Source organism: Prionailurus bengalensis, chromosome D1 (genome assembly GCF_016509475.1).
Source record: "Prionailurus bengalensis isolate Pbe53 chromosome D1, Fcat_Pben_1.1_paternal_pri, whole genome shotgun sequence".
Taxonomy (NCBI): Eukaryota; Metazoa; Chordata; class Mammalia; order Carnivora; family Felidae; genus Prionailurus; species Prionailurus bengalensis.
The window spans coordinates 87,138,350-87,163,045 of record NC_057346.1 but is presented as its reverse complement, the minus strand read 5'-3'; the positions used below and the strand labels follow the sequence as shown (position 1 = coordinate 87,163,045).

General features: G+C 46.7%; 1 protein-coding gene and 1 long non-coding RNA gene across 2 annotated transcripts in view; one reads left to right on the top strand and one right to left on the bottom strand.

The window, feature by feature from the left end:
* LOC122483666 overlaps positions 1 to 20,698 on the bottom strand; it is a 59,812-nt gene extending 39,114 nt beyond the window's left edge. The window contains exon 1 of the long non-coding RNA XR_006297436.1: positions 20,559 to 20,698. This is a non-coding gene — a long non-coding RNA (uncharacterized LOC122483666). The remainder of the gene's footprint in view (positions 1 to 20,558) is intronic.
* A 432-nt stretch (positions 20,699 to 21,130) lies between these two features.
* WT1 (WT1 transcription factor) overlaps positions 21,131 to 24,696 on the top strand; it is a 50,052-nt gene continuing 46,486 nt past the window's right edge. The window contains exon 1 of the mRNA XM_043580879.1: positions 21,131 to 21,696. Within this exon, the coding sequence (XP_043436814.1) occupies positions 21,252 to 21,696 (445 nt within the window). The 5' untranslated portion in view covers positions 21,131 to 21,251. The remainder of the gene's footprint in view (positions 21,697 to 24,696) is intronic.

Genomic DNA, 24,696 nt, shown 5'->3' with positions numbered 1-24,696 from the left:
ATTATCTTAAAGGTAATGAAATTGAAGCCCGGGAATGAATGTAGGTAATTTGCCCGAGGAGACACAGCAATCAGGGGGCAGAACCAATTTAGAAACCCCACTCTAGAAGAATTATTAAGAAATATCCACATAATTAATATTTGGGTATACAGCAATGCCGGTGGGGTCACACTCAGGGGTAAGTGGTTGCACAGACCCCTGAGTTGCATCCACCCCGCAGGATGTAAGTGAGTGCCCCCCCTGGACTGCTGAGTTGGGAGACTACGAGGCTGCATCTGGGCACTAGTGGGAAACTGAGGGATTAAAATGTCTGTCCTGGGCCAGGTTCTGGCTGGAACGGGGAGTGCATTTGTTTCCTACTGCTGGTGTAAAAATGATCACAAATTTAGTGGTCTGAAACAATACAAACTTGTTATCTTATGGTTATGAAGATGAGAAATCCCAAGAGGGTCTTACTGGGCTAAAAAGCAAGGTAGGCTAGGAGGGCTCCATCCCTTTCTGGTGGCTCCAGTGGAGGATCCAATCCTCGCCTTTTCCAGCTTCCAGAGGCTGCCCTTGTTCCTTGGCTTGTGGCCCCAACCCAGGAAATGCATCGCTTACTCTCCCTCAGCCCTTACAACTGCTTCTCTGACTCCGACCCTCCTGTCTCCCTCTTTCACTCTTAAATGGACTCTTCTGATTATATGGGGCCACCTGCCTAATCCAGGATGATCTCCCCACTCAAGGTCCTTAACTCATACACATCTGCAAAACACTCTTCAGCCACATAAGGTAATATGTTCACAGGTTCCAGGACATTTTGAGGATGCATTATTCTGCCTCCCACAGGGGCTTGAGTCTTACTTGCTTTCCTATCCTTCATGTCTGCCACACAATAGGTACATAAACCTTTGATGAATGAATAAATGAAAGAATTGATTTCAAGAAACACCCTAGAATAACAGAGTGTCTGTCTCAGGAGTGTAAGGAAATACTGACATTTTTAACTTGGAAATTTGGAGCGGGGGGGATAGTTTTCTTAATCTTAATTCCTGTGGTTTGGACAATGCCAAAATTAATGGTGGTGCCTGAGGTTAATATTAGGTAGTGCTGAATGAATTCTTGATTTGCCAGTTGTCTTTTTAAAAAAAAATTTAATATTTATTTGTTTTGAGGGAGGGAGAGTGCACAAACAGGGGAGAGGCACAGAGAGAGGAAGAGAGAGAGAATCCTAAGTAGGCTCTGTGCTGCCAGCACAGAACCCGATGTGAGGCTTAAACTCCCGAACCGTGAGTGAGATCGTGACTTGAGCCTAAACCAAGAGTTTAGGTTGACAGACTCTTGGTCAGCTTGGTCAGACTCTTGGTTAGCTTGATAGACTGAGCCACTGAAGTGCCCACGTTTTCCAGTTGTCTTAGTCAGTTTGGGCTGCTATCACTGATTACCATACACTGGGTGGCTTATAAACAACAGAAATTTCTCACATTTCTGGAGGATGGAAGTGTAAGATCAGGGTGCCAGCACGGTCATATTCTGGGAGAGCCCTCTTCCTGCTTGCAAATGGCCAACGCCTCATTTTATCCTCACAGGGAGCTAGTTCTCTGTCTCTTCCCTTTCTTTTTTTAAATTAAAAAAAAAATTTTTTTTTTTCAACGTTTATTTATTTTTGGGACAGAGAGAGACAGAGCATGAACGGGGGAGGGGCAGAGAGAGAGGGAGACACAGAATCGGAAACAGGCCCCAGGCTCTGAGCCATCAGCCCAGAGCCTGACGCGGGGCTCGAACTCACGGACTGCGAGATCGTGACCTGGCTGAAGTCGGACACTTAACCAACTGCGCCACCCAGGCGCCCCTCTTTTTTTTAATTTTTAAAAATATTTTATTTTTTAGAGAGAGAGACAGAGCGTGAGCAGGGGAGGGGCAGAAAGAGGGAGACACAGAATCTGAAGCAGGCTCCAGGCTCTGAGCTGTCAGCACAGAGCCCAACGTGGAGCTTGAACTCACAAGCTGCGAGATCATGACCTGAGCCGAAGTCAGATGCTTAACCGACTGAGCCACCCGGGCACCCCCTCTGTCTCTTCTTATGAGGGCACTAATCCCATCTTCGAGAACTCTGCCCTCATGACCTGATTACCTCCCAAAGGCCCCAGCTCCTAATACCATGACATTGAGGATCAGGATTTCAACATATGAATTCGGGGGGGGGGGGGGACATAAACATTCAGCACATAACATCAGTCTCTTCTGAACATCGCCATCTTCTAACTACAGCAGAGGACAGAGAGCTGATAAGAACAGAACTATGTAGAATCCTCTTTCTTCTGCAGGAGACAGTGGGAAGGAGGGTTGAGTTCCTAGCTCAGCAGCAGCCTCTATCCTCCATGGGAAGAATGCGTCTCCTCTCCTAGCTGTAGCAGTTGTGCCTGGGGTAACTCCACTGAGGCCCAGACAAAGTGTGGTTGTTCAGGAGCTCCACGCTAACCAGGATTTAGCTCAAGACTCTTAGCAGGATTTACAAGGTCCCACCTGCTCTGACCCTTGCCTACCTTCCAGCCTTGCCTTCACCCCCCCACACCCCAGTTACGCCAGCCTCCAAAGCCAACTCCTTCTGCTGCAGGACCTTTTGACGTGCTATTTCACCAATTTTGAAATACTTCTTCTAACCAATTAATTCCTACTTATCTTTGGGCTTGGCCTAAAATCATATCCTGAGAGACATTTTCTTTAACCTGCAAATCTAAATCAGTGCTCTTTCCTCATTAAAAGGTCATTAAAAAAAATGGCATAGAGTCAGGAACTGGGGGCCTGGACTCACGCTGACTGACACTATATTCTGAGCCCACCACTCATTAGCTGTGTGGCAAGATGTGCAGACCTTCATGACTTTATTTCTTTATCTTTATTTTTTTGATATTTATTTATTTTGAGAGAGAGAGCATGCACGTGTGCATGCACACAAGTGGTGGAGGAGCAGAGAGAGAGAGAGAGAGAATCTCAAGCAGGCTCCGCACTATCAGCAGGGAGCCTGATGCAGGGCTCCATCTGACAAACCGTGAGATCATGACCTGAGCAGAAACCAAAAGTCAGACACCCAACAGATTGAGCCACCCAGGTGCCCCTATTTCTTCATCTTTAAAATGGAGCTAGGGGTACCTGGGTGGCTCAGTCGGTTGGGTATCCAACTTTCGGCTGAGGTCATGATCTCACTGTCCATGAGTTCGAGCCCCGCGTCGGGCTCTGTGCTGACAGCTCAGAGCCTGGAGCCTGCTTCAGATTCTGTCTCTCTCTCTCTCTCTCTCTCTCTCTCTCTCTGTGCCTCCCCCACTCGCATTCTATCTCTCTCATTCTCAAAAATAAACAAACATAAATAAAACGGGGCAAATAATAGCATCTACCACAGGAGGATATATGAGGATTAAATGGGATAATCCACGTAGAAATCTAGTTTGGACAAGGGGGTGTACTATTGGCATAAGCTATTGTTTTCCTTTCTAGCAGTTATCCAAATTGTAATTATAAAATTATTTTTGTTATTACTTGTTTAACATCTGTTTTTCTACACACCTCAGGTTGTAAGGCAGCAAGGCAGCGTCTCTCTCTCTGGTTCCCACTGTACTTGTGGTGCCCAGCACACTGCCTGCCATGTTACAGGCTCTTGATAAACATTTCTTGAGTGAATGGATGAATGTATTTCCTATTCCTAGGCCGGGTCCCATAAAAAAAAAAGCTCACTTTGTCAGAAAGTAACCGATATTATTAAAGAACATTGTCTGCACATTTTTGATTGTCAGATTCTGGGCTGATTAGCAGCCTAGAGTTAGATGTGACATTCACCGTCTCTCCCTTTCTGGGGCCCGTTCTCACGCAGGGCCTTGTGATGCTCATTGCCAGGCAGATTTATGAAACATCTCAACAGACGCTTACATTCCATATGTTACAATTTACACATTCCTGCTGGGGTCAAGGTGGGGAATGGCATGCGTGCTAATAGCTGCATTTCTCACATGAACTTTCACATAAACCCTTTTCCCAGCTCGTTTCACTGATACATTATAATATACTTTTATAAACATTTTTTTCAAGGTCATGAATGAATGCTTCCTAATTTCCATTTTTAGAGGATTACAAGTCTCGAAAGGGCAGCTAGAGGTTTCTTAGCCAAGCCCCATCCACAGGCCAGAACTCCATCTGACCTATTCTAGCAGATCTCCAAAGAAACAGGACAATAACATTTTTCAGGGAATCTCACAAGTTCTCACTGGTTCTTCCTTCCTTAGGTTTCAAAGATACTCTGGCTGTACGTGTTGATTGCGCAGTTTTTACTCTAATTATATTTGAAGTCCTAGAAAAAGCACCCTTTTGCCAGAAAACACCCAACACAATTGCTCAACCCAAATGGCCACTGCTGAGCCAGTTCGTCATGTCGGTGGAAACCTCCCACAGAGTGCTTGCTTCTTGGCAAGAGGGAGGACCCACACCAGTCTTCCTGTGCCTTCTTTTTCTTTCTGACCTGAATTGTCAGTCAAGCTAGATCTTTGTTCCATTTGTCAAAACACCATTGTTCTCTCTCTTCCCTGTGGCAGTTTCATTTCTATTGTTAAAAGAAAAAAAATCAGAAGTCAGTGCAGCCTTGGGTTGTTGAAAGCAGGTCTTATTGACTGGGCAGCCTAGCTCGTGGCCAAGAGCCAGCCTCATCTTTGGTGTCCAACAGACCATGGAAATAATCTCGGGCCAAGCAACTTTGGCTCCATTGGGAGACGACAACCTACAAAAGAATTTCTGTCACCCACATTGTTCTGTGCTGGGGTAACTTATTGGATTCTGGTTTCTACAACAGGGTAATCTCCCAGTTATGATATCTCATGTAAAATAATAACCTTATTAAAAATAAAGCTTATCATTTGTCTTTTTCTTTCAAATTTATTTTTTGGGGGGCGAGGGGTGGAGGGAAAGGGGGACAAAGGATCCAAAGTGGGGTCTGTGCTGACAGCAGTGAGCCCGATGAGGGGCTCGATTTCACGAACTGCGAGATCATGACCTAAGCTGAAGTTGGACACTCAACTGACTGAGCCACCCAGGCGCACCGTGCACCAAATCTTACCATTTTTCTAAGATTAATGTTTTATAAATCTGCTTTTTGAAGAGTCTGCGGCCCCAGGCTATTGAAAAGACACACGCTGTTTAGTGGTAACCTAGGTTGATCTTACTCAACAGCGATTTCATGTGAGGACAGGATAACAGACATTTTTAGATGTTGAGTAGAAATACTATAATTTTGGATACTCCCACTATCGTGATTTTTTTCCTCCCCATCTCTGACATGATTTTCCCTGGAAGATGTATTTTAAACAAAATTCAAAATTCAATACCTCTATTAGACTGGCCTCTAAATGTTGCTTAAGGGAAAAATGATTTCTCCAAAAATGGATAAGTAATTCCTTTTCCTGTCTCTGTAAATTGTTTTTCAAAATAGCTGTTGGGATAATTTATTTAATAGATCGATTGGGAGTTGAATTGGGCATTTTAGGGGACTCCTGAAGATCCTAGAAACTTTCAGGAAGAAAAAGTTAATTTATATATGGGCTCAGAAACCAGAATGGCTTTGGATTTCCCAAAAGCAATGCTAGAAGCGGAAAGGCAAAGAGCAATGTCTTCAAAATTCCAAGAGAGAATTATTTCTAATATATCATTATATAGTCGGCCAAATAGGAATCAAGTGAAGGTTGGGATAAGGTCATTCTCAGGCCTACAAGCCCCCTCTGAGTCCATGTCCACCTTTCTTCACCTTGCTCTGGGCCACTAGAGGCTGACCTGTATAGATTGCCATGATGGGCTTTCTTGCCTTCCACTTCCAGTAGGATTTGGCTAATGGGAAATACTGGCAGAGTTTGGAGGGAGTCTGCCATTTTCCATCTGTGGGACTTCGGACAAATGACAAGCTTTCTATGCCTCATATATATAATGGGGATGTTTATATGACTTTTCCTCAGAGTTTCTGTAGGGATAAAATGAAATAATCTAAGAAAATAGGTAGCATAGTGCCAGTCATTCAACAAACACCCAATAAAAGGTAGCCATTATTATTTATTGTTATTCCTATCCTTGTGCCACTGCTAGCCTTCCCAGACCTGTCCACTCTTCAAAGAAGCCAAATGACCAACATGGCGGGAATGCCACCCTTATAAGCTTTAAAGCTTCATTTGTGAATCCTGAAAGGTTGCAAACAAAACAAAACAAAACAAAACAAAGCAAAACAAAACAATAACAACAAAAAACTGAACCAAGAAGTTTCATGCCCAGCCTTTGAAGCATGGCTTAGGCTAAGAGAGCTGCTCTTGCTTTCTGGGTTGGACCCCAGCAGGGTGGGGCATCCTTCAGCAGCTGGCTCCAAGTTCCACCCACAGTCTTCAGTTCATTATCACAGTGCTTACTGCCAGAGATAAAGGGGAAACTGGAACCAAGATGCATTTCTGAGAAGAGTGGTGGTCCCAAATACCTGACTGAGGACCCACAGCTGTCTTCCTAAGACACTCAGCCAGCCAGAGCTGTCTCAACTTTTGAGTCTGGGACTCCCTCCCTGGGATATTTAACCCATCTCTCCTACCAACTGTATGAGAAGTTCCAGAAAGTCAACTGTAATGGAGTCTTGTCTTTTCATATAACCAGAAGGTGCCAATTTGCCCCTATGAAGCCATTTTCCTTTTTAAATTGGTAATATCCCTTTAGCTCACAACTTCAGGATTGTTTGTGCAAGTGGGAGTGAGGAGGGGAGACACATGTAAACAGAAGCTGCCCTTGTAAGAAGAAAAATTGAGAAGGCTCAGCTCAGTAAATGTCAGGAACTGTTGTGTGTGTGTGTGTGTGTGCATGCACAGGTGAACATCTCTAGTACATGTGAGCTCTGGGTTTACAAAGGTGCATTTTCCTCTTCCTGTGACCATCAGAAAACGGCTAGCCCTGAGATCTTTTGTGAGCCACCTTGTTGGAAGCCTACGTGGACCCTTCAATAGAGTTTCCTCCTAGTTTATCTAAACACAATATTGGTGTACTCATACATGCCACTCCTCCTCTCGATTCAATCCTGCACATGAAAATTCAGGTCTGAAGAGAGGCAGAGAAAGAGAGAGGGGGGAATCATTTAGAAAGGGAAAAAAATTGCCTTGGGATTCCTTGAAATAGTAAGTTCTTTCTATAACTCCCCCACAGTGCAGTAATACTGTTATTCACTATTTAACAAAAAAAAAATTAATTTCAGGGACACAGCCATTGTATGAAGTAGGGCATGCCAGAATTTGATACAAACAGGAAGCGGGTGGGTAGACTTTAGTTGACACCGTGTGGTTGGAAACAGTTTCTGTGATAAAAGCAATTTAATTTTAATTGGGTCTGTGGATCTTGTCATAATTAGGCTGGACCCTAAGTATGAATCTGAGAATAAGCTAGGCCAAGGGCTTCTGCAGAAGTGGATCCCCGAAGTTTATCTACTTCACTTCCTTCCAGAATTCGGATGCTACACCACACAGAGCATTGACTGTTGTTCTGGCTGCATTACATCCTCAGTGGTTAATAGTGGGCAGTTCCAACCTCTCAGCATCTATTTCCTCATCTCAGAAATGGGGATCATAACCGTTAATTAAAATGGTTGTTATGAGAAGTAGAGAGAATGTATGAGAGAGACCAGCCACTCAGTAAATGATGGCCAATAATAATAATAACTATTATTACGAAAAGAAGAGAAGGAGAAGGAGGAGGCAAGAAGGAGGAAAAGGGGAGGAAAGCCAATTCTAATTACATAAAGAAGTCACCCCACAGGGCCATCTGGGTAGCATAAGAGTGATTTTATAGTACACTTTGAGAAATTTTACTTAACATTCTCTTAAATAAGCTCACTAATTTTCCTGATGGGATTATTCTTTGTTTCTAGGCTTCCAACATTTTATTCTGTTTTAAGTATACAATATTTTAGGTCTGACATCAAAAAGTGCATCGTCTGTTTTTATCTTTCTCAGCCTCATCCACATCCTTGGTTACTGTTGCCAGGTATCCTGGGGTCACCCAAAGTACTTTTGTTCTAGAGACCTTTCAAAGTAAGCCAAGGGAGCAGTTTAGAAAACTTCACTTGTTTGTAGACAAAAATATATTAAAACAACCAAGGGAGAAATTACTCTATGGGATAATTATTTTTAATGCCTTACTGGACACGTTTGAAATGCTTTTTGAGTCCTTTGGGAGTCAAATTAGGAGAAAATCTTTGTTTTATTTTGTTTTACATCTTGGAACTTGATCTTTGATAAATGTCTGTGATGCTTGCACGTTGTGTAACACTCCCCCCCCACCCCCCGCCATGCTGTCAGGATTTCATCAGCCTTAAACAGGCAACAAAAAATACAGGGTAGAGAGGATTAACGGTTTCTTTGTGGCTTTCTGGTTATCTTCCTTTGATTATGCTACTAAATGCAGTTTGGAAAGGCTTGTGGTGCTTTGGGTTTGATGAGCCACTCGCTTCAATTCAGTTCCAAACCAGAAGAGCTCCCCCTTGGGGCATCCTTGTTGCTAAACGTCTGCAAGGCATCATTTACTAATTCAAACAAAAAAGATGGTTGTCAGTGTGTGAGATATCCCTGGATGTCAGGTCCTCCATAAGTTACAATGATGCTTTCTTAATTTTAACAATATTGTGATTAGGTAGTTATTTACAGGCCCACCATAGGCCCTCTCTCTAAAACTTAATGAAGTGGCCTTTAGTCTCCCTGATTCCCACAGGGGAGAACTGAAGAGAATTCTTGGACCTGGTACGAGGGAGGGTTGTAACAAGGATATTTCTTACAGTGGAGCTTCCACACCCTGTTTCAATAGTGACCAAGTCCTACAGCACAGCCAGACAGAGCAAGTTGAGAGCAAGGACTGGGTGCCTCCTGTTTGATTATTGGGACTGCGATATGTACTCCGTAAGTGTGAACAATGAATGCTGTGACAGAAGGATGGATCTTGCCTCCCATGGGCCTGACCTTAGGGAGAGCTCTGCCACTAACTAGCAGGGCAATCTGGGGCAAGTCATATAATGTTTTACCTGAAAAATGAGGGCTAGATGCTCTTTAAAGTGCCTTGCAGTTGTAACCTGCTGCAAACTGCTGTTTCTTTTTTTTTTTTAATTAAAAAATCATTTTATTTATTTTTGAGATAGAGACAGAGCACAAGTGGGAGAGGGGCAGAGAGAGAGGGACACACAGAATGTGAAGCAGGCTCCAGGCTCCAAGCTGTCAGCACACAGCCTGACACGGGGCTCGAAACCACAAACCATGAGATCATGACCTGAGGCCGAAGTCAGACACTCAGCCAGGCACCCCTGCTGTTTCAACCCAGAGAAAAATTACCTTACATATCCTGTGTGAAGTGAATGTTACCTGGGAAGGTAGCATATTGAATTAGGAAAAGGAGATGATCGAGAATTTCTTAGAAAACTATTTAGAATCCTCTTGCTGCTCCACCTCCCCCAAATTACTTAAAGCATGTCCAACATTTATTTAAAAGTGAAGAAGCCCAGCTATCTCAAATATACTTGTCTTTTGAAAATGGTTCTATTGATGGAATTCAGGAGGGAACTCTAGTCTCCGTGGGGGTCTCCAAGCACGTGACCCATCTGAGATGACAGGTGAATTTTTCTATTTTTTATATCTGTATTTCAAACACAGAGACAGATGATCAAGGAGCAGCTTTGGCATTTTGCACTCATCTCAGATCCAGTTAAGATAGACATAACTAGAACTGTGTTCAGTGAATGCAATTGCCTTACGGAAATAGGGCAAAATTGGCCTAACAGATGTTCGTGTTTATCTAATAATAATAATAATAACAACAACAACAACAACAACAACAACACACTGTGTTTATCTGGAGCACAACTAAATTGTTCCTGCTGATTTCAAGGTCCTAGTGCAAAATCCTGGATTCAGATCCTGTGGATTTATCACACCCACTGGAGGACATCGGCTTTCGAAAGCTCTGAATGGATTATCCTCTTCCAAGAGTGGGCTCATCCTTTCCAAAAGATAACATCTTGTTTCTCTGGCCTGAATTTCCCTAGACTTCTTTCAAAACACAATTCGTGAAAACAATGTGTGAGAACACATGACTATGGGAAGTGCTCGCGGGACTACTGCAATAAATATGTCAGGTATATAAACTAACTGATGCTATTTATTTGGTCTGTAAGAAGAAAGTATCGGGATACAATAAATTACAGTCATTTTTCAACATCTCAGATTTCTCCAGTAACGCATATATGTTGGCAGACCTTAGTGGATCATGCTAATTTATTTGTAAATCATCAAAGGAAAGAATAAAACATATGTTCCCAGGCAAGTGAATGGAATGGAAAGCCGAATTGGGCAACAGTAATATGTTCCTCCCCCAGAAGTAAACATGTCAACATGGTGAAGAGGGTTTTGTCCCACTTCTGGCTGAACTTTGAGCGGTGAGATGGCTAATACCGAGGGACCCAGCTTTGCCGTCCTTTCTCACAAAGCATTCCATGATTCAAGAAAAGGGCAGTCTGCAGCGTGACATGGAGAACTAGGTCAGAATAATATTTCTTAATGGTGATTCCTACAATGTTCTATTAATTACAGCAGTGGTTCAGAATTTTCTGTGCCTTGGTAGGTTGTATTTTTAAGTAGGCACTAATTTTTTTTTTAATTTAATGTGATATAAAACGGAGTTCGAAGGAATCCCTACTATGTAAGTGGTGAAAAATGATGTAGGGGAGTAGAAAAAAACATGTACTTATCCATATATATACAGCACAAGTCGGTATTCCAAAGATGATCTTTGTGAACATAAAAGTTTATGCTGCTTTTGATTTGTGTAGTTTAAAAAAAAAACACAATAACACTAGCAATGTTTAGGGATCTTGGAGCATTAACATCAGAACAGAAACTCTTTGCCCTAAATTCACGTGTACTCTCTGGCTTTCTCTCTTATTGCTTCACATAGATTCTCCCTCTTTTCTGGCTAAATTAGTTAACCCACAGTTGCCTTTGTGGAAGGCATCCCTACAACATGCCTTGCCTTTTCTCACCTGCCTGTTTTTGTTCTCACCATTTATTGAGGCTGGGGAGAGGCACCCTCCAGCTCCACTGGAATGGGGTGGGAGAACCTAGCTCAAGGGTCCCTCCTCCATGAAGCTTCTTTTTACCCCAGCTAGAAATGATGGTCTCTTCTCAAGCAGGCTTCCTCAACCTCAGCACTGCTGACATTTCAGGCACGATAATTCTTTATGGTGGGGGGGACTGTTTAGAGTGGTTAGCAGCACCCCTGGCCTCTAGATGCCAGTAACATCCGCCCTCCTACCTCCACCAAGTTGAGACAATCACAGTGTCTCCAGACTTTGCCAGATGCCCTGCGCAGGGGGAGGTAGAAAATCACCCCAGTTAAGAGCTACTACTGCCCTAGGGCTCTCCGCAAATCAGATCACAAAGAGAACAAGGGTCAGGTTCCTAGCAGTGTTTTGGTTCACATTGAAATTTATTTGATGATTAATGAACAAAAGGTGTTTTTTTTTCTTTAATTATCAGTTGGCAGTTTCTGAAAATTAATGCATTAGGTTAGTTTGAATCAGGCCAGACTCAGAAAACTATAAAAAGGAATTACATTACTGCCTCTTTCTTTTTAGAAAAAGCTTGGGGTTTTTTGTTTGTTTGATTTTTTAAAGAACTATAATTTTGTTACTGCACCATTGGATTGAAATGAGAAGCCACCAGAGAACGTCTCTGCATCTTTTGAAACGTTATTGTTGAAGTCACTAACCATTATCTGATGACCCTTAGAGAAAGGCCAGTAAGCTAAGTTTCTGTCAGAGTTTAGTACTAGAAAATTTTATCTTTTCTGAAAAAACTGAGTTTCTTCTTACTATTTCATAATGGGAGATGTGTCACTAGTTTTATTTTCCTTTTTTGACTTGGCTGTTGGGAAGCTCAGAACTAAGTTTTATGCTCAATTACGGTAATTATCTTCATCCTTTGATTTCTAATATTAATCCAACTTTTTGTTCTCCTCACTAGCCACAATTAACTCTTGTCCTTCACTTTTGTTCTGATTGCTTTCTTGAATCTGTCTTTTTTATAAAATAAAATTTTAAGCAAGTGGAGTCCTTACCAACCAGGACACTTTGGGAAGTAAAAAGAGAGCAATTAATGATTAAGCTGGACAACAGCTTAACCTGAGACTCTTTGGGGTAAGATAAAAATGTGGTGTCACTCTAGAAATAAATAATAAACATAACAGAGAACAACAGTTATTCCATTCTCAGGTTGGGGATAATTAAAGATAAACATATGCCCTAAATAGAGAATCAAAGTTATGTGTTTATCATTCATTGTGTGTCACAACTGTTGATTAGAGTTTAATATTTATTACCTCTTAGGAAATTTTGTAATTAGCCACTGTATCGGGAGAGAAAAAAATCTTGGGCTTTCTTAAATGTATTTAATTTCTACTAAAAGGGAGAGGGAGATCCTTTAGATCTGGAACAGTGATCACAATAGAAGTTTCATTTGTGTGTGATTTATGGAGACTTGGAATAAAGGCACTATTGACCAGTATCAGATTTCTAATGACTCTATCTTGTTTTTCCTAAGCAACTTCTCATAAACTTTTGTAATATCTTAAGCGGACAGCTGATACTATGTTCAAGCCTGTTTACAGAGCTATTAATAAAAGCTATGTGGCAACTCCAGGAAGAGAGTCAAACCATTTTTTTTTCTCTTCATTGGCTAGAAACAGTTTTCTGCTTATTTTGAAAAACATGAGATCACTAAAGTTCTTGATATATGCTGGACATTCTGCAAAGAAACTCAGAGAAAATAAATGGGATTCTAACTTATTACCTAAAGGACTCATAGTCAAAAAGGAAAGTCATTGCCAATGCCTTGACTGCAAAGTCTTTCCTATGTGGAGTGAGATTTCAATGTGGTACAGGTGAATTTAAAAGAAGATGGGACTTTTTTTCTGTGTGTGCTCAGAATCATGCTGTAATTCAAGTTCTTGGTGGCTGATCTGTTTTTTGAAGTAAATTAATATTCTCTGATTAAACAAACTGAAAATTTAAGAACTACCATTTATTGATTTCTGACTACATGCCAAGCACCATGCAGGCACTTGACAAGCATTGTGTTAATCTGTTCTCAAAACAGCTCTGTGAAATGAATGTATCATTAGCTCCATTTTTACAGTTATGAACCCTAAGCCTCAGGGACAACAAAGAATAAAGAGACGATCAGAGCCATCTGATCTCTAAGCCCTGCTCTTTATACTATTTCATACTGCCACAGTAAAAAAAAAACTATCAGTGTGAAAACGTAAAGCTCAGCTCTGGGAGCAAGGAGAATGGCCAGAGAAAGATAACAATAATAGTAACAGCAGCATTTAGGTAGCAAGCACTCTATGCCAGGTAGTTACATATGTCTCATTTAACTCTTGCAACAGTCCTGTGAGAAAGGTACTATGCCCACTTTACAAACAGAGAAACAGGAGAGAAAGTGATATACTCTTCAGCGCCCTGTAGCATTTCTTGCCCTGGTTAGTTCCCATGTTACAAGTGGTCTTGATGTTTCTCTGTGTGTGTTGCTTAGCATTTTGCAGTTTTTAAATCACTCTGTTTGCTTTATTTCATTCTTACGATCATCCTCATTTTACAGATAAGGATATTGAAAAAATCAAGAGCTTAAGCTATTTCCCCAAGGCCATGGCCATTGGGTTATTGGCAGAAACAGGATTTGAGCCCAGGTGTTTGTTTGTTTGTTTTTAATTTGAGAGTGAGGCAGAAGGAAAGAGAGAGAGAATCCTAAGCAGGTTCCACACTCAGCATGGAGCCCTACACAGGGCTCAATCCCACGACCCTGGGATCATGACCTGAGAGGAAATCAAGAGTCAGATGTTCAACCAATGGAGCCACCCAGGCACCCCAAGCCAAGGTAATTTTATACCTAGCCCAGGATTCTTTATTCTGGACCACACTGCATATCTGAAATGTGGCTGTAAGGAATAGTACAATCCTAAACTTTTCAAGCTGATGCTGACCTATATAGCCTTCTGTACTGAAAGGAAAGAATCTAAGCTTGATTTTGAAGCAGAAGCCATATATTTCCTTTTCAGGCCTGGCTGTAGGACAGAATGATTTCGATTCACTTTAAGGTGGCAACCACTTTGCTTAAGGTCAGACTTGTTGGCAAAGGGCTTCTCTTCCTGCCCTTCTCCCTGATCCAACAACAGTGCAGATTTTCTTAACCCACACCAATATTGATACTAAGTGTAGAACTTATCAACTAATTAGAAGCAAAGGAAAACAGAGTCTCTATGAATACAAGTAACAGTCACCATTTATAGAGTGCTCTCCATGAACTAGGAAATTTACATGCCTTTCCTCATCCAGTTCTCTCAACTTGAATAGGTGCTGTTGTTTTTATCTTGAAGAGGAGAAGATGGAGTGTTGCACAGGTAACTTTCACACTCAGCTGGTGGTGGTGATTTTAATCCAGCCCTATAGAAACTGCCACCCTCCTGATTCCATAAGTCCAGCCCCCTGATAGGCAGAGATCTGTCCAGAGCAAACATTCCAAATCCTTCAAGCCCTTCTTGCCCCCCCGCCCCCCGACAGTAAGGTAGGATACTAACAAACACATTAAGATAGGGCAGTGCAGGTAAAAGATGGGAAGAAGCGGGAGTATATTTGTTCCCATCCCTGTCTTACTTTTAGTCCTCTAGTCTAGAAAATCTCCTTGTTCCTTCGTAGCAGTTATCCCTATCTGAAAGCATCTGCCTTGTTTGCGTGTAATTTTTCTGTCATCCCTACTGGAATGTAACCTCTGTGTGAGCAGAGTAGAGCCTGTCCCCTTCTCCTGTCTTTCCGGTCCCTGCCACAATGCTTGGCACAACGGAAGTGCCAGTAAATAGTTTGCCCCATAGTGAATGAACTGATAGCGCGCAAAAGCTGAGATGTCCCTGCTGAAAAAAGGGGGACTATTCCCTTTCTCTGGTAAACTCCTTGATTAGAGAGAGAGAGAGAGGGAGAGAGAGAGAGAGAGATTGAGAGAGAGAGAGAGAGAGAGAGAGAGAGAGAGAGAGAAAGCTTTGGAACAATCATTTCTAAAAGGCAAAGAAAGCCTTGGTTTGCCAAAATTTACAGAGAGCTGTGATTATGAGCTTTGCAAGCCATTGCTCCTTAAACATTGTCAGATTTTTTTTGTCTTGGTAAACCTCTGCTAGGAATTCTGACAACTCCCCTTCCTCACCCCTCCACCCCTCTTCTCCCAGTCCACCTCTAGTGAATACACATCCTTCTCCTGCCGACCAGCTACATATCCGGGTTCACAGACGAAGGCCCAGGTGGCTCTTCACTAATGGCTCATCCGTTATCTGTATGAAGAGTCAGTGCCTTTTCTGAGTAGATTTTTTTTTAAAGCTAAATTGACCTTTGGGGGGGGGTGGGGAAGCATTCTACAGATAGCAATGTTTTGCTCTCTAGTCATCTCTTCTTTCCTTATTTCTTGTCTTCTCTTCAAATCTATCCTGCATACCTTTCTTCAAAAATTGTCTACTGAGTATTACTAATGCAGACTGTGGAGATTTTTTCCTTTCTGCCTCACTTTTCTAGCCACCACAGCGCTAACAGGCTGCTCTGAAGAACATACCCTTCCTGCCCTGCCATTGCCCCCATATTCCTTACTCAACATTTGGATATTTTTACGGCATATATTCAGTTTGAAAGATAATACTGATACTTTGTTTTATATGAACATTTATACACCAGGACCCTTGTGAGGCACTGACTTCATTGGGATACTTTATGGCTTAATACATCTGAATGATTTATATCTCATTTTGTCTAAGCATTTATGCTAATAAATTTAACAGATTCCCCAGTACTGCCTGGTCCTTCATTTTCTTCAGAGGGTCAAAGCGAGAGGAAAATAAAGCAGCATGTTACTAAAGAAAGAAGGAAGAAATTGGCCTAACCGATTTAGAACACAAATAAAATTAAACGCAAATAAAATCTCTGATTACAGTTTAGCTGGAGCAAGTCAAGTTCCTAGATCCAGATAGATTTCTGTAATTAAGCTGCTTCTCAAAGGCAGAATCACAAAATGACAGAATATTTAGCAAGCTAATTTACTGAGGTATATATTTTGGTCCCATATAATTAAATCCAACACTTAGGAAAAACACGGGGGAAAAAAAGCCCTGACAACTATTAAACTGAGTGCAGCCGGGAGAGGGAAAGGGATAAGATAAAATCCAGTCTATAAAATATATTCCATTATCTTTTATAGGTTAAAAAAAAACACAAAAGAATACTTGGAAAGAATCTTCTAAGCTGGGAAGATTTTAAGATTGTGTGGAGATTTTTTTTTTTTTTACAGGTGCAGAATAAGTTGGTTTTTGTTTTTTTTTTTTCTTTTCCCCCTTTTTTCCCCTGTTGTTTGCAAAGTTGAATCTGGGGTCAGGAGTTCTAATTGTAACCTCAGACTAGAATTCCAGATGGTGCGCTGAGGACTGCGAGCAACTCTCAGTTCATCAATTTCATGGGCCTACGTATCTGCTCTGGCCACGGCCCGGCCTCCATCCCCACTGTGGCATTAATGCAGAACAAATTGAGACATATCCTCTATATAATTAGTTCCAGAATTTAAAAAGATTTACGGTATAATAATAGAGGCAGCGCTGCGGAATCCTTCCAATGGGGACTCTGGGAGCTTGGGGACCATCATCTCGCGGTGGCATCAGAACAGACGGGTAACTGGCGATTCCAAGAACTGCACGCTGGGGGAGAGGGGATATTTTTGCAAGGCCCAGGTGGTGGTTCTCGCCGGTCCTGAACCCCAAACTGGGTCAGAGAACGGAGTCTGAACTGTAGACGAGTGGTTGTTCAAAAACGTCGGGTTAGTTTTTCAAAGGAGCAGAGGAAACCAGGGTGGAGGGCAAGGGGAAGGTGGACTCCGACAAAAGTCCCCCCTTGACTTTTTTTTTTAGTTTAAAGAAATGAAGCTGGGGTTTCTACCGCCAGCACCGGGCTGGAAACGGGCTTAAGCGCCTGCCGGGAGGCCGGGGGTAAGCAGATACCTAAGAGTTGGGAGTCTTCAGGGTGGAGAGGAGCAGCCGGTAGGCTGCCCGTCCTGCGCTCGGAGCTCCCGGCTCTAGCTCCTGCGCGAGCTGCTAACCCAGCGCCAGTTCCTCGGGGCCGCTGGCGGTCGAGCCACTCCTCTTCGGCGTCTGCGGCCCCAGCCCTTGACAGATCGCAGTGCTTCGGTATGTTTATTCAGTTGTCGGCGGCCGCGGGGTGACGCCCGGAGCGCAGCCTGGGAGTATGCGCTGCCCCCTGGGGCCGCGGCTGCTCCGCCGGGCCCGGCTCTTGGTCAGAGCCGAGGTCAAAGTGGGGGGTTTAGAGGTCCTCAGTACCCCCTCCCACTCAGCAGCGATTTTTTTGATCTTGCGATAATTAAGCACTTTCCAGGCCAGGATGCGTTTTACCAACGTACCCAAGCCATATGGATTGTCAGCTTCTCTCTCCCCCTCCTTTCTTTACTCCTCATTCCATTTGCTCTAGGGAGGCAGAGGGGTGTTGGGGGTAAAGCCCCGAGCTAGACGTTGAGAGACCTGGGTTTCAGCTCGGCTTTGCCACTATCTTGCTACGCATCCTTAAACAAGAATAGTGACAAAATTGTAACGTTTATTGGACGCATAAACCAACACTATCCTCCTGTCTAATCCTTATGACCCCATGAGGTGGACGCTAGGATTCCACTATCCCCTTTGATCAATAAGAAAACTAAGCCTCAGAGAGGCTATGGAACTCATCCAGGGTTACACAGCTGTTACCTGGTGGACCTGAGGTTCCGTTCTCCGACCACCAGTTCCTTGCTCTTAACCACTGAGCTCCACAGCTGCCTTTCCTCCGCTGCCTGGGCCTCAGTTTACTTCTCTGTAGACGGGGAGTTGAACTTCCATCTCTGCCAAACGGTGATTCAGACCAGCTCCTCTGTGCCACAGGTCTCAGCGCTGATGTGGAGTGGGAACGTGGATGAGAGAAGTGCGCGGCCAGGTCTACGCAGCCCTCATTTCCTTGGGCCTCGAGCTCCGGAGGTGCAGGACAGCGCCTACATGCGGGGGCAGGCTACAGAGTGGACCTTCCTCGCGGCCGGACTGTCTGTCTCTCCCTCCGGCAGGCTCAGGGTGCCGAGGCCAGCGTAGCGGGCGCGGCTGCGCGGTTAACCGCCGAGCTCCCGCAGAGAACGTTACCCAACGGAGGAAGTGGGACCTCAGTTGGCTGGTTCCCCGGAGGTGGCTCAGGCGCTCCAGGGCTTCCGGGCGTGGGGATGGGCAGGGGGCATTCGAGTGAGGCCCTCTAGGGTGAGGCCCTCCGACTTCGAGCGGCTCCGGACGCACAGCACTTACTTCTTGACCCCGCGGGTTGCAGGGAACTCCTCCTACTCCTTCGGACTACTAAATCGGGGTGAGGAGGCACCCCAGGATTGAAGCGGGGATCGCACTACGGTTCCTCTCTCCCTCTAGGATTCTCAGACAACAAATGGCGGTGGAGAGAGGAGTCCTAAATTTTCTCGGCCCCCCCCCTTTCCTCTCCACCCCACCCCACCGGTGAACTTCTTCTGTAAAACATAAAGGCAGGGAATTAAGCACTTCTGCCCTATCTGGGATTCAAAACCACAAAATCTTCCGTTCAAACCACCTCCCCCCCCAAATACCCACCAAAAAACTTTGCAATGTTGGGTGAAAGAGAAACAACCTGGATCTTTTCGTTTGCAAATGAAAATCCCTGACTTTTCATAAAGGGCTTTCCTTCCCTCGTGGCGCCTGAGTTGAGTCCTAGTTGAGAAAAATTCCTTCGAAGTAGAAATAAAAGTGGGAAGTATGAGACAGGGGTCTGGGGCATTCTAAGGGCAAAATGGCCTGAGAAGTTTCGTCTCGCGGGGCCTTTCTGCACCAAAAGGACCAAACGTCCTTGCCCTCTGCCTAGCCCTCAGCCCGGCTGCAGGTTTAGAGATGGCACTTGTGGGAGCGTGGTGGACAATCCACAGAGTGTAGGGGGAGGAAGAGATGGTCTCCAGAGCCTTCTCATTTCTTTAAAAATATATAAAGCTTCTGAGTGGAAACAAGCACAGTCAAGCACCAAAGTAGCGCAGAGAGGGGTGCAGGACCTCGTAGGCGGCCTGGGGAACAACCCGGTAGCGCCTGTGCCCGACCTTTGCCCTCACCGTCTCCTGTGCCTCTAGGACTAGCGACCCCAAGAGGAGGGAATTTTGTTTGGCGTGTGGGCCCTGAGCGTGCTAACGCAACTCCCACTTCCTTCGTTTTACTCAGTGCAGCTTGAAAGCAAAGAGCAAGAAATGGAGAGTAAGTCAAAGCTTTTTAAAACGTTCTGTTTCTTTGTAAAACTGCGGCTACCTTGGTTGTCGCTTCGCTGGAGCTGCGGGCCCCATCCGCGGCCAGCCTGGAATAAGAGGCCTGGCGGCAACCGGCCGCTGCCCGCCCGCGCTCCAGGCGGTTCCAGGTTGCGCCGTCGCCGCTACCCCCTGCCTCTCCCGGGCTTTTCCACGTGCCCCGAAACGCACTCCAACCCGGGTTCCCAGCGCTTCCCCTTGCTTAGGGTCTGCATCCCCTTAAATCCTGACTGTTCTGGAAGAACAAAAAAAAAAAAAAAAAAAAAAAAAAAAAAAAAACCAAACCCCAAACACCTGCCCTGAGGCGCGGGGCTCCCAAAGAGTGGCTAGTTGGAGGGAGGAGTCTGTTGCGGCGATGCCCAGATCTCAGAGCTCCAAACCACGCGAACGCTGCCACCGACTGTGGGCCACTGTGTGCTTTCCTTCGTGGTCCTCCTAGCCGGTTTGCGCCTTCTTATCAGTTACTGCTTATCCAGAATGGTACTCTTGACCGTGAGCAGAGGCCGAGCTAGGTGGGATTAACTCTAGGATCCAACGTCTCCCCGTGTGCTTGTCTTCGAATCCTTTCCACCCCTTACCCTCCAAAACGGGCTCTGAGATTCTCCAGTCAGAATATGTGCAGGCTCTGGGTGTTTCCCTAAGGGTATTCTTCCCTCCCAGACTAGCCGCTGTTCACTGGAAAGGAAGATTAAGTGCCGCTGGCACCGATTTTTAGGCAGGCGGCAACTGCCCTCCTCTGGGCGCAAATGTCACCAAGTTAACCAACTACCAAACGATCGAAACATGCCGTTTATCACAGCTGATGCACCCCGCCCCCCAAGTCACCCACGTTCACCTTGAGTCTGGCCTCTGGAACCCACAAGGTGTCACCCCCACCCCAGTGAACCTGAGATTACGGCCACCACTCCTGCCCGGCGGCTCTAGAAACGAAGCAAGAGCCGGGCTTGCGGGTGCAGAACGAAGGAATTCGCCTCTCTGAAGCCCGGGAAAGTTTTCCATGCTTTCCTGAAGTTCCCGCCGTCTGGGAGCTCACCTGCCCCTCCCTTGAGCCCGCCCTCTCACATTAACAACCTGTTCCCGCCCCCCCCCCCCATCACAAATGGACTAGTGGGGACATTCACTGCTCACCTGGAGAGGCTCTCCCAGAGGCGCCCACACTTGAGAAGGCCGAGAAGGGGAGGTGGGGGGAGGGCTGTGTCCCACAGGCCAGATGGGAGCGCGTAGCGGGTAGGAGAGGAGGGTGTTTCCTAGAGGTAGGCTCCCTCAGGCCCGCCCCCACCCCCGCCGCGAGGGCGCCCCCGCCGAGCCGCGCGCGCCGCCCGGCCAGGCTGGGGCTGCGGTGTGAATGGAACTGCCGAGGCTCCTGGCTCCTCCTCCTCCCCCGCCGCCGGCCCCTCTTATTTGAGCTTTGGGAAGCTGGAGGCAGCCAGGCAGCTGGGGTAAGGAGTTCAAGGCAGCGCCCACACCCGGGGGCTCTCCGCAACCCGACCGCCAGTCCGCTCCCCCTTTCCCGCCCTCCCTCCCACTCATTCAGTCACCCACCCACCCAGAGCCGGGACGGCAGCCCAGGAGCCGGGGCCCCGCTGCCTCCTTGCCGCGATCCTGGACTTCCTTCTGCCGCAGGAACCGGCTTCCACGTGTGCCCCGGAGCCGGCGTCTTCTCACTCGCTCCGCTCCGGGCCAGGGTGCTTTCCGCAGCCCGAACAGCCGGGGCTCCGGGGCCCGGGTGGCATCTGGGGCAAGTTAGGAGCGGCCGAGTCCAGTGCCCAGCATCTGCAAGGCCGAAGGAGCGGCGGGGCGTCCGGGGCTGAGCCGCAGCAAATGGGCTCTGACGTGCGGGACCTGAATGCACTGCTGCCAGCGGTACCCTCGCTGGGTGGCGGGGGTGGCTGCGCCCTGCCCGTGAGCGGCGCCGCGCAGTGGGCGCCAGTGCTGGATTTTGCACCCCCGGGCGCCTCGGCTTACGGTTCCTTGGGCGGACCCGCGCCGCCGCCGGCGCCGCCGCCACCCCCGCCGCCGCCGCCGCCTCACTCCTTCATCAAACAAGAGCCGAGCTGGGGCGGCGCGGAGCCGCATGAGGAGCAGTGCTTGAGCGCCTTCACCGTGCATTTCTCCGGCCAGTTCACCGGCACAGCTGGAGCCTGTCGCTACGGGCCCTTCGGTCCTCCTCCGCCCAGCCAGGCGTCCTCCAGCCAGGCCAGGATGTTCCCCAATGCGCCCTACCTGCCCAGCTGCCTCGAGAGCCAGCCGGCTATTCGCAACCAGGGTAAGCAGGCCAGGGAGCGCCCCCTATACGCGGGGTGGTGGCGCCGGGGCTACCGTCCCGCGCTGGCACTCCCCTGTCCTACCCCTTCCCTGACCCCAGCGCTTACCCGGCTGCCTCCCCAAGGACTGTGTGGATAGCGGAAGCAGCGGCTAAGGGAGAGGAGGCCCGGGAGAGGGAGTACGTGCCGGCATAGGCCCCCGACATCCTCCTGAACCAGGAGCCGGACTGGTTCTCGAGAGCCCGGGGGTCATCTGGAGCCCTTTGCACCCCGGGAGATTCCGGGACTTAGAGTCTCTGTGGGAGTGGGAAGGGGGAACGGGTGTGGTGTCTGGCGCTGTCTCGTCTCAGGAAGGTGTTTTGTGATTCAAGTCACCACCAAACTGTTAGGAGGCAATGGACCTTTTTAGCTTTTAAATTGAGGGACCAGCACCGGGTGTGCAGCCGGTGTTCCTACCCTGAGCCAAAATGTCACGAGCCGCTCCAGCCCCTAATACGGTGATGGCACACATTAGACGTGTGATAAGTATCACGGAGCAAAGAACGAGGCAAGGAACCCGCTAGCAAGTAAACAGTGGCTTTCCTGGAACCGTGTCCCTATGGTAGTATAAGAAGCGGATGTCTCCTGGCGTCCAGCTCAGGCGGCGTCCATGAGGGCTCCAGGGCTGGAAGAGAACTCTGTTTATCCTATTTCAAGCTGTGTGGGACCGGGTCCTCCCTACCGTAGGGCCCAAGCACAGGCCCTCCTTTCAGCGCGCCTTGCCTCCTTCTTGCCTTAAACTCGGGGCTCAGATGAGGAAAGATTTTTGCAAAGCATGGGAGTTAGAACAAGAACTATTTACTTGCCCACTTCAGTCGGTGTACACATAGGGACACAGCCAATAGTTTTCTCATCCCTCTCTGGCGACCGCACACCTACTCCCCTCAGGAACTAGCTGGAACAAATCGTGCAGAGCCCCTGTAGTTTGTTTTACAAATTTATCCTAATTGGACTTCTGTGCTGTGTGAGAAACTATATCAATTTGAGTTGATTCACTATTTTAGGAAACGCCTTGCGAATTCAATGGCGGAGGGTTTTGCTGGAACAAAATTTCCCGCTAGCTTAGGGACTGGGATGCTTCTGGAATGCGTGGGATGGGAGAAGTAGAGTGTGGACAGTTTGCAAGAGGTGCCAGGGCTTCCAAGGCACTGAAGGGCTCTATGCTTCCCGAAGATTCCTGCAACTTCTAAAGGAGTGTCTTCAGGCGGTTCCTAACTTAACCCAGCCTGGAGCACCTGGCTCGCCAGAAGCCCTGGTGAAATCGAAACCGTCTTCCCCTCTTCGTTCAGGGAATCTGGGATCTGTGTTTTGAGGAGCAACCGCAGGCAGGCTCACGGGGGCCCCTCCACTCAAGGTCTTTCTAAGTGAAGTTCTTGATTCGCCCCAAGGGATGTTGGAACAAGTCGGTGTCGATTCAGAGGCTTGTGTTCTCTGATCGTGTCACCTCTAATTAGCAGGTTGTTACAGTTTGCAAACCTCCAGGTCTCAGTTTCCCCATCTGTAAGAGGAAAGCTGAAATGGGCAACTTGGGGGCTGGGCCTTACCTGAAGTTCTGTGCCACTGGAGCAGAAATCCAACTTTCCTCTGACTTGGGGTTCTAAATTCAGAAGGCAGGAGACCACCTAAAATTGACTGGACCAGAAACCCACAAGACTGGCAGGCAGGGGTGTGATGTGAGTCTGTGTGTGGATGTGTGCTCTTTGCAGAGTCTGAGAAGCCATTTGGTCTATTTCTGGGGCTCAAAATACTACCATGCTGTTATCATTTATTTGAGTTCATCTAGATTCTGTGATGACTTTTGGAACCAGGGCTCTCTCACTTTGTTTGGACCCCTTCTATAGGCAGGTCTGGTGCCTGGGATCCCATCAGGTTAGCATAGGGTTGGGGGGCGGTGAGACTGTGGGCTTCTTAACCATCAGGCACTACATTTAAGGGAAACGTCTGAATTCCTGTCTAGTAGGTAGGCCCAGCCGCTGAAGAGATAAAAGTCTTGGGAGTTGGGACCAGGATTGGCAGGTGGAGTTCTCTTCTCGACTCTGGGAAAACCCAGTGGAGAGCCAGCCCCAGACATGTACCACAACCTGTAAGGAGGTTCCTGTCTGTGAATTTAGGTTTTTCTTGCACTGAAAATGTAAAACGGGTCATGCTTGCCTGGCTGTTGGGACTTACTGGGCAGCTGGGAGGTGGGGTGGGAATGTCAGAAGCTGCTCAGCCCTGGCCTCGGGAACCCTGAGATTCTAGATTTATCCTCTTGATTTCTAGTGTTCCTGTGGCTCCCCCCAGGAATGCAGGGCCTAGCGGTGTGTGTGTGTGTGTTGGGAGAATCAGGGGCATCAGCTCCTTCCCTAAAGTATGGGAATGGCCATCAGCAGACCCAGGCCAAACTCCAGCAGAGAGGAGTCAAGACTCTGAATCCCCGTTCCTAGGCAAGGCAGCCTTGCCGTGGCCCACACGAGAGGACAATTGGCACCCTCTCCCGCCCCCCCTCCAAGGGATCATACCATCACCTCCCCATTTTTTTATAATTTCTTAAATAGTATAGGTGGTTTCCTAATATCATAAACATTAACTCGGCAAACATTTGTTGAGCCTCTACTCTGTGCAAGGCACTGGGAAGTATTAAGACAGAGTGCATCTTTTAAATATCTCACAGCCTGACGGAGAAGTTGCTTATTTCTGGATGACAAAATCTAGGCTCTAAGAGATTATGTGTGCAAGAGGTCCCTCTGTGGCAGAGCTGGGACTCGAACCCAGACTATATTAGGTTACTTCTACCTCCTTTTCCAGGGATCTTGGCCCCTCTGTTGAGATGGATTTCCTTTGCTCCGTTGGATGGGCACTGAATTAATTAATAGTGGTCTGGGCGTGAGGGCTCATGGTTTGTAAGGGCAGTCAGTAGTGGAGTGAGGACTGGGGTAGTCTCAGACTTAATGCGCAGGGGGCATCACCAAGCCACCTTAGGG